The sequence below is a fragment of the Papilio polytes genome, unplaced genomic scaffold (genome assembly GCF_000836215.1).
Source record: "Papilio polytes unplaced genomic scaffold, Ppol_1.0 DF823879.1, whole genome shotgun sequence".
Taxonomy (NCBI): domain Eukaryota; kingdom Metazoa; phylum Arthropoda; class Insecta; order Lepidoptera; family Papilionidae; genus Papilio; species Papilio polytes.
In genome coordinates, this window is record NW_013525325.1 from 1,569,686 (window position 1) to 1,579,241 (window position 9,556).

A 9,556-nucleotide genomic window follows, 5' to 3' on the forward strand; every position below is an offset into this window, starting at 1 on the left:
GTGTCTCCAGTTAGAATTACCAGCTGGAATACTGCCAAGTGCAGTGACCGTGGCATTTCGTATCACCTGTTCTCTAACAGACTTAAAGACCTGATTATGTCTCTATAAAACCAGGTCTCAAACCAGGTCAAAAATAATACCAGGTCTCTAGAAATTTATTTAAAAATACCATTTGTTTTCTGTTTTCCTCTGTAATCGTGTGATTAAATTAATTAATCAAAAATATCAAAAATCAATTGATCAACGATTATTTAAAAGACGGGTACAATGGCACTAACAAATAAATGCAAAATTAAAAGGATTTAATATAAACAGCCTTGTCTATTTAAGTGTTAATCGACTACTTAAGAATTTCAATAGGTCAATTTTGTGTCTTTTCGGTTTGGTATACAATATTACAATTTTCTAAATATAAAATTAGATGACGTTCTATTTTGAATACTAATTCAGTTCGGTCGTTTATTTATAAGATGCAGTGCAATTTATTTGGCTGTGTTCTTGTGATGCGTACGTCAAACGCTTGGAACGATTCTGGCCGGTAATCAGTTGGGGGCGCTGGCATCGATCGGCTTGCGTGACCCAGTCTCTCGCTCCTGATTTCGAAGATTAGTTTGTAAAAGAAACTAAACAAAATGCAACATAAAAAGTTTTAATAAGACGCATTGCAAACCTTAACAACGTCTTCGTAAGTTTCTTGAAAGTTATAAAAATGGTTCGCTGTCAAGGTATGTATGTATGTTGCGTTATTATAGTTTTAATTTCTTCTTTTACGTCTAATTGCATTTTAGTTTGTTACAATTTACAGATGTAGTCAAATTATGTCTTTTTTACCTTACGATTGGGCCCAAAATAAACGCGTTTAGGAAATTCGAAACTTTGAAAACAACTATTCCCATTGGTAAGTACTTTGGCTTACGTACTTTGTAACTTGTTCCATTCAAATAACGAATTGCAACAATTATTATTATGAATGGATTTGATACTTTTTGTTATTATCCGAAACACGCAACTAAACTTTTCTTTTCATAATAAGGAATCTACTTGTATTGCAGGAGTTATCTTACCACCAAATACATTGGCAGAAGTAGCGTTCGCGTCGTCTCTGACACGAGCGTCAGTCGAAAGCAAACGTTATCACTTCACAATGAAAGTCATACATGTTTCTGAGGGGGATAGCTTTGCTGCCTCTAAAGCCGGTAATATCCTTTGTTCCGTTGATTGATTTACTACAAATTTACAAATAGTTGACAATTTTTATTTTATTATTTGATACGTGAAGATGTTTGAAATAAGTAACAGACAACAATGAAGAAAATTATGTTGGTTTGTTCCAGCATGCGAACTGTTAGCCGGCGGCGTTGTTGCTATATTCGGGCCAACAGACGCGAACTCTGCTGCGGTGGTTGAAGCACGGTGTAGAGCCGCGAGGGTTCCCCATATACAAGTAAGTATAGAGAAATTCAACCATTACAGCGGCTTGCTATTTCGCGTTAAACTTAATTTTTGCAAGTTTTACTGAAACAATAAAAACGCACATCATCTACTAACGATTTAAGGACATTGCAAACTAATTTGAAGTTTTAAATTTACATTTTATAAGGTAATTTAAATAAAAAAACTCTTTGAAGGCAGTTTGGCGACCTACCCCCGCCCGAGGGATAAAAAGACCTACACCACCTGGAATTAATTTGTATCCTGAGGCAGTCTCCCTTTCTAAAGCTGTCGCCTCACACATTAAGGATAGTAACTGGAACAGCTATACACTATTTTACGATGATGATCAGGGTAAGATAAATCCAATCATTCTAAATGAACTAGAAATTTATCGTTTCAACTTCTCAATCGTTGACGAAGCTAAGAATATGGCATGTATTCGATTCAAATCTCGAATTTTGACCACATACCATATACTTCCCTAATTACTCATGTATTTGTTACATTTATAGGGCTAATAAGACTGCAAGAGATATTGAAACACGCGGAGCCAGGTCACAAATGGTTTGTGCGTAGACTAGCAGCCGGCGGTGACAATCGACCTCTGTTCAAAGCAGTGAAGACAACGGGTGTTACACGAGTTATCATCGATTGTCCAGCAAACAGGATCCTTGAATATTTACGACAAGCTAATGAAGTTAAATTTTTCGAAGACTACATGGTATGTGCACTTAAAGCCAAGTATTTAACAACGACATTAAGTTATAACTCCTTTTTAAAATTCGAATACATTTTAATTCGTCTTTTCCAGAGTTATGTCCTCATGTCACTCGATGCTCATACATTAGATTTAGAAGAACTTCGATATGGTCTATCGAACGTTACCTCAATGAGAATTGTGGATCATTCTGATTCAAGAACACTATCATATTTAGCAGACTGGAAGACAAGGGGTGCGTCTGATGTCGAAATACCCAAAACAACCCAAGAAATAACAGTACGTACAAAGCATTTCAGTAAATACAATTATTTTTGATGTTAAAGAATTTAATGTTATAAGAATTTTTTTTTTATCTATTCTATTTTTAAATTTAAAGGTAGAAGCTGCACTAGCTAGTGATGCGGCAACATTAATAACAGATGCGTTTAAAACTGCACCAGAGGGATTTACTATAGAACCACAAGAACTTAAATGTGATTCTGAAAGTAAATGGGAAGTTGGCGAAGATTTTTTGGACTTGCTTATGGTAAATTTAACGTAATATAAAACAATGTTTGTAGAAATCGGTGAACATAGACTACAATGGATAACATAAACAACCTAAAACAAGTAAATCACCAAGATACTGCACATCTTATGGTTACCAGAGGAAATTATTCAAAGGAAAAGACAACAAAATACCTTTGATCTCACTAAGTTGATTTTGTTTTGTAATCAAGTCATCTGTTTTATATTTCAGAATCCAACATTTGGTATGACAGATAAAATGGTACTGGACAATACAACAGGCGAAAGGACTTATTTCAACGTTGAAATAATGGAACTATCTAATAGTGGTTTTAACAGCATAGCGAAATGGAATTCTATCACTGGCTATAAATATGCTAGAACAGCGGTAGAATTTTCAGATTTATTAGCTGAGAAATGGCAAAACAAAACATTTAGAGTAGTGTCACGAATTGGAGCGCCATACTTGGTTGAAAAGACCCCCAAAGACGGCGAGGAACTAACTGGAAATGACAGATACGAAGGATATTCGAAAGATTTAATACATGAAATTTTATCCGAAACACTACATCTCAATTACGAGATAATAATAGTACCGGGTAATCGTTACGGTTCATACAACAAAGAAACTAAAACTTGGGACGGTCTTATAGGATATCTACTGGAACGGGTTTGTTTAATTTACTTGAATTTATATCTATACATGTAATAAAATTAGAGTGTCTGTTTGTTATATGAAAAGAAAAATTCCAGATTTCAGAAAGATCATGTAACGTTGCTGATAACGAAAATCGCATTAAAAAAAATCATCTGTCTGTCTGTCTTTTCTGTCCGCAAACCGCGTTTGTTCCGAATAATCTCCAAAACGGCTGGGCCGATTTAGACGTGACTTTCTCAAGGGTTGTTGACATGGTTAGGCATATTATAGGCTCCTTTTTTTTTAATACCGCGCTGTCAAAATTTCGTAACAGGTGGTCCAAATTGCGCTAACGAAGTTTGCGGGCGACAATAAAATACAAAATAATAATTTGATTATTTTATTACAGAAAGCGGATTTAGCTATTTGTGATCTAACTATAACTTATGAGCGACGATCGTCGGTTGACTTTACAACGCCTTTTATGACTTTGGGTATTAGTATTCTGTATTCAAAACCGACACCTCCTCCTCCCGAATTATTTTCCTTCCTTAAGCCATTTTCAGTAGATGTCTGGATTTATATGGCAGCGGCTTATTTAATGGTTTCTCTACTACTTCACGTACTAGCTAGGTAATAAAATCTAAAGTAATAAAATTACTTTCAAAACATTTAATACATTTTAAAATTATAGAAAATTTGAACTGGTATGTTTTTGCAGGTTAGCACCAAAAGACTGGGAGAATCCTCATCCATGTGATAAATCTCCAGAAGAATTGGAAAATATTTGGCACATCAAAAACTCTTGTTGGTTGACTGTAGGTTCAATTATGACGCAAGGTTCTGATATCCTACCAAAGTAAGAAGTTATGACACTATACATTTGCATAATGATACCTCCTGATTCCAACAACCATCTAACATTAATAAGACAATATTCTCAAATACTTTTTAACCTTCCTTCCCCTTACTTTAACATTTCTCGTATTTAATGTAGTTACATTTCTTAGAGGATATTCAACGAGATGGGTGTGCGGAATGTGGTGGTTTTTTGCATTGATTATGTGCTCCTCGTACACTGCAAACTTAGCTGCCTTCCTCACCAATGCAGCTATGGACGATTCAATAAAAAGTGCTGAAGATTTAGCGATGCAAACTAAAATTAAATATGGTACGGTACAAGGTGGATCTACTTATTCATTCTTCAAGGTAAAATACGTTATACTAAATTTTTAGGATTCGTGTTATTGTGTTAATTTAGATTCAGGCTGATGAACACAAATGGACAATAAAATAATTTGAAATTACGAATTAAAAAAAATGTACCGTTTTAGCGTTCAAATGTGTCAACGTTTCAAAAGATGTGGGGAACAATGGAATCGACACGACCATCAGTATTTGTTAAAAATAACGAGGAAGGCGTAGACAGAGTAATAAAAATGAAAAAGAAATATGCCTTCCTAATGGAATCAACTGCTATTGAATACGAGTTAGAACGGAACTGTAATCTAATGCAAATCGGTAGCACATTGGACTCTAAAGGATACGGCATAGCTATGCCATTTGGTACGTAAAGAAACGTAACCGTTTCCAATGCAGAGACACTTAACAAAGATCACGTTATCCCTTTTTATATCTTTGTCTATATGTTTTAGACTCATCATACCGCACAGCCGTTGATAATGCAGTACTAAAATTAGCTGAAAGTGGAAAATTAGTTGAATTTAAAAATCGTTGGTGGAAAGTCCCCAAGGAACTAGCCTGTGTTGTAAGCTTTTACTTTTGTTAAAAACTATACTTAGTTTAAATACACGTTGATTTATTATGTACTATTTATTATCTAACAAAATATGCGCTATCCGAGTGTATCAAACTGATTTTCTAAAAATATATTTAAAGGTCGATTCTGGACTAGACATAAAATATGGTAGTGTTCAATTTACTCTTTTTTAACCTATTAATTTTTCATAACTGGCTACATCGCGTCAGACTGTTTTTACTTTGTTTTTGTTTTTTTTTTAATGATTTTTGTACTCTGTAGTCAGAGGAGGCAGGAGAAGAGGGTGCAAGTGCAGAGGAATTGGGCGTCGACAATGTAGGCGGCGTGTTCGTGGTACTCGGCATAGGCTGCGGTATGGCAGCGGCTATGGGGGGTTTTGAGTTTCTGTGGCACGTCAGAGAAGTGGCTATTGAGCAAAAGGTAATTACTATGATATCCATGCATGTAGGAAGATGTACGACAAGTGTGACAGGACAACGTGAATGGAAGTTACATGAAAAACAATGCAATGATAAATTTCATACAACATTCCATAAAGAATATGTATTTATTTGAAACAACCTTAAAATGTAAAACCATGTAAGAATGTAAAAGAGTTAATTAAGAAATATTATTTCCAGATGTCGCAAACGGATGCGTTTTGGGCAGAATTAGCTTTCGCTCTAAGTTTCTGGGAGACCGAGAAGCCCGTTGTTCATTCGAGACCATCGTCTTCCGCTTCGGGGTCTATAGCATCGAGGGCGTCCTCGGTACTACGCTCAGCGGCAGATCTCTTCCACCTCGATGTTTTTAAATAATTCAAACTTAATGTGAACTCAAATGCGCTCACTTAGCATGTTATTTGCTTATATTGCACAATGTACATTACAATTACGTTAAAACTGACATGTTTGTTAATAAAATTCCTTTCTTGTTCCATTATTTTTTATTTGCTCTCTTTTTCCAAAAATGCCAGGCGACTTTTACTAATAAAGAAATTCTTAATCGATTTGTGTTCTGCTTTAGAGAAATCCTAATATAAGCAGATAATCAATTACCTCGTTAAATCACTTTTTCGGGTATAATTAATATATTTCATCAAAATTGATGAAAGAGGTGGCAGCTCTGAGCACGGAGACGGCTCGGGACTGCGAGCGCTCGCGGCGCGGGGTGGGCGAGGCCGAGGGCGGCGCGGAGCGCGGCGGCGCTGCGGGCTTGTGCAGCACACGCGGGTCCAGTGACGCGCGCCACTCGCTCAGCAGAGCCTCCTTAAAGGTCACCTGCAACCAAAAACCACTTTAAACACCCACAACAAATAGCATAATATACCAATGCTTGCTAACTTATATCTACTTAAATTAAATTTGGAAAAAAATGGCTTTGCCTAAAACTACTTTCGACTAAAAACAGCGTGAACAAGCGACGATTAGAATATTCAAAAAACTACGAGCAAGCTATGGGGTAAATTAGTCTAATAGATGTCTTCTACTTTCGATTTTTAGTACATAATCTAATGATATTAATTTTATTCCATTACGTTAACATTCATTCTACGCTAGTAGCCTTTATTCGAATTTAAATACAATAGTAAATTCGAAATTATAAAAATGAACCTTACCTTTTCTTTAACAGAAATTTGTCGCGCGTGTAAAAGGAAATTAATAATCGCAACGAAGAAACCTAATATTCCTCCAAAACCCAACACTAAAAATATTCCACTGGTATTCTTCATTTGCAATGAACCGTTGTCTTCTGCCTCGTTTGTAGATTTCTGATGAAAAAAAAATATAATCAATACCAATGTAATGCTAAAATTCACATTTTTATAATAAAAGGGGGCAAACGGCGTGAACACCAAGGTGGTCAACGACGCCTATAGACATCCCCAACACCAGAGGAACTACAGATGCGTTGACGGCCTTTGATGTAATATAGGCTCGCTTCTTGATAGACCCTAATTTGTATTGGTGGGGATATCCCGCCGAGGACAGACCGTTCTACAATGCGGCAACGAAGCAGAACGTTCCGCGAAAACCGCAAGGTTAATAATTATAAACATAATGCAAGTTGCACATTACCTCGCAATTTCCTTCTTTAACATCACTTTCCCACCATTTCTTTTTCGTGGTAAGTAAATCTCCTGTCTCTTGCAATGCTAAAATAGCATTATCTACAAGCCTCTTGTAAGGAGAATCTGAAATATAATTGGACAGGCGCATCCAAATTAAATGTAAAAAACACGGTGCTTTATAAAACTAAAATCTGCTCTTGTTACAGACGTAATTATTCATAATTGTGAAAATAGCCATGCATTTATGGATTAAAAGCTAAAACTGTGTTTAAGTAAAAAAAACATAAATCGGTACTCACTTTTATGCAATACGATTCCATAATCCTTAGAATCTAGCTTAGAACCGACCATTTTCAAATCGCAATTTCTTTGCATGTAATATTCAATAGCAGTTGATTCCATAAAGAAGACGTAATTTCCTTTACTTCTAACCACTCTATCTCTGCCTTCGTCATTGTTGTTGGTAAAAACCGTTGGCTTAGCGGATTTCATAACAGTCCATATTTTCTGATACACCGAATCGTTTGAGTTCTGATTAAAAGAAACAAATCACAAATAATACATCATTTTCATACCACTAATTTTATCATCTCCTATGTACAAATCGTGTTCTATGGTGAAGGAAAACATCGTGCACATAGCAGCGTAGAAAAGATATGTGTGAATTCAACCAACCCTCAGTGCAGCGTGGTTGACTATGCCCTAGTGACCCTATACCCTTACTTATGGTAGGGTCCGAGCCCCTTGGTGGGGACGTATAGTGAGCTGTTTTGATGGTGTACAATTTAATTACTGCCTCACTAATTATTTCAGGGTCTTCAAATTAAATCAAAGCAGTGGCAGTTAGAAGGTAATGACATAATGATTAAAATTTGACGATGTATACTTTTAAATTTATGCTTACCTCAAAAAAGTTGTATGTAGAACCATTAATAAGAACGCCGTACGATACTTCATTTTGTTCTGAAAGTTCTTTGATATCTTTTATATCGTTATCACGTCGACTGTTACTCAAAAATGTTGACATATTAGCTGTGTATGATGCAGTCACAATGAGGGCGAAAAACCACCACATTCCTGTCACCCAACGTGACCCTGCCGCTCTAGAATGATAAAAACACTATAAACAGTTAATATAAAAAGACTCGCAAATCCTGTCAACGCATAACAAAACACTGCCGAAAAATTAAGAACATATGCTAAGTGAAGTATACTCGTCACTGAAGATACAATATTATTTGAAGCTACTCTTACCTTGGCAATATATCGCAACCTTGTGTCATTATAGAGCCGACTGTGAGCCACATACAGTTGTATAGGCTCCAAATGTTTTGTAGATTTTCAGGATGTTGGTTACAAGGGTGAGGATTAACCCAGTCACCTTGACTCATTCTAAAAGTAAGACATTGCAAAAATACCTTTAAAGATAATTACTAAATAGTATTTTTAGATGTTTCGATTTCAATGCCATTTTTACAATTTGACAGTATTTGTTAATTACTTTAAAACAAATAAACTCAAGTAAGGTAACAATGTAAAGATATCGAACGTTCAGTGCTGACGACTAGAAATGTACTGAGCTACTGCGCTTCTGAGCGACTGACGGGCTGCCAAACTGAGAGCTCTGCCACTCCTTGCAAGTGTTTTTATAAAACTACCCCCACTTTTTCATCCATTTTCTAACATTTCCTACCAGTATTGATTTTAAGGAAATAATTCAGCACGAGGAACGGAGTACACGTTTACTTCAGACACCTTCGAGATTAAACATAAAATTTAAGCCATTGAATCTAAACTTTAAAAAAATACCATAGACTCCCTTACACATCATATCTTTGTTCTTTGTACAACTTAGATCATTGTATTAAAATTTCTTGAGTATAGACAGCCAAATACATGCAGAAGGAAGATTTAACTTACCTAGCACAAATTAGTAGAACGAACGATACAATTATGTAGGCAGTGGCCAAATATAACCAGACATCCAGAGCCAAAGGCTTGATGAAAGAAAACATATCGGGTTCCTGGGGATCGCGTTCTCTGACCAGCATACTAATGCCCAATGACATAAACGGCATCGAGAACTCTACAACTGCGCTGCGTTCCGATGTTATTGTAATATCACTGATCGCCATTTCCGCATTCTGGAACAGAGTTTCTCAATATAACTGTTCGATTTTTTTAATCTATTCTATATTAGTGTTACGTGTAAATATACTGTAAATGTTCCTTGATAATTAGCTTTTTAATTTGTGACATGTTTAATAATTTTGATACTCTTTGGATATAAAAATGTAAGCGGTTACCATGGGAACGTGTTGTTGTTAAGTCTGGGGGATGAATAAAAAGATAACTAACCTGGAATAAATCGTTTTAATTCTCAACATTATAATAAAGCGTAAACACACACTTCTTTGATGCCTAAGA

The 9,556-nt window shown here is 35.8% G+C and overlaps 2 protein-coding genes across 2 annotated transcripts in view; one reads left to right on the top strand and one right to left on the bottom strand.

Annotated features, from left to right (window-relative positions):
- Positions 1 to 403: 403 nt before the first annotated feature.
- Positions 404 to 5,926, top strand: LOC106103059 (glutamate receptor ionotropic, kainate 2-like). The gene is made up of 16 exons (XM_013282713.1): positions 404 to 725; positions 806 to 898; positions 1,053 to 1,196; positions 1,335 to 1,444; positions 1,629 to 1,785; positions 1,947 to 2,155; positions 2,246 to 2,431; positions 2,532 to 2,681; positions 2,895 to 3,332; positions 3,709 to 3,932; positions 4,021 to 4,158; positions 4,310 to 4,508; positions 4,634 to 4,865; positions 4,955 to 5,067; positions 5,341 to 5,499; positions 5,700 to 5,926. Exons 1-16 carry the CDS (start codon positions 710 to 712, stop codon positions 5,874 to 5,876), a joined length of 2,745 nt encoding a protein of 914 aa, XP_013138167.1. The 5' UTR covers positions 404 to 709; the 3' UTR covers positions 5,877 to 5,926.
- Positions 5,927 to 6,092: 166 nt separating this feature from the next.
- The window catches only part of LOC106102990 (glutamate receptor 2-like), a gene marked incomplete at its 5' end in the record, with an annotated part of 7,284 nt that continues 3,820 nt past the window's right edge, over positions 6,093 to 9,556 (bottom strand). The window contains 7 exons of the mRNA XM_013282616.1: positions 6,093 to 6,338; positions 6,677 to 6,829; positions 7,137 to 7,252; positions 7,429 to 7,660; positions 8,034 to 8,232; positions 8,384 to 8,521; positions 9,050 to 9,273. Of these exons, the coding sequence (XP_013138070.1) occupies positions 6,144 to 6,338; positions 6,677 to 6,829; positions 7,137 to 7,252; positions 7,429 to 7,660; positions 8,034 to 8,232; positions 8,384 to 8,521; positions 9,050 to 9,273 (1,257 nt within the window). The remainder of the gene's footprint in view (positions 6,339 to 6,676; positions 6,830 to 7,136; positions 7,253 to 7,428; positions 7,661 to 8,033; positions 8,233 to 8,383; positions 8,522 to 9,049; positions 9,274 to 9,556) is intronic.

Excerpts from the sequence above, each read along its gene's own strand:
- LOC106103059 (XM_013282713.1), top strand. Across the intron at positions 899-1,052 it reads GAAAACAACTATTCCCATTG|GAGTTATCTTACCACCAAAT; the intron begins GTAAGTACTTTG and ends CTTGTATTGCAG. Across the intron at positions 2,156-2,245 it reads AATTTTTCGAAGACTACATG|AGTTATGTCCTCATGTCACT; the intron begins GTATGTGCACTT and ends CGTCTTTTCCAG.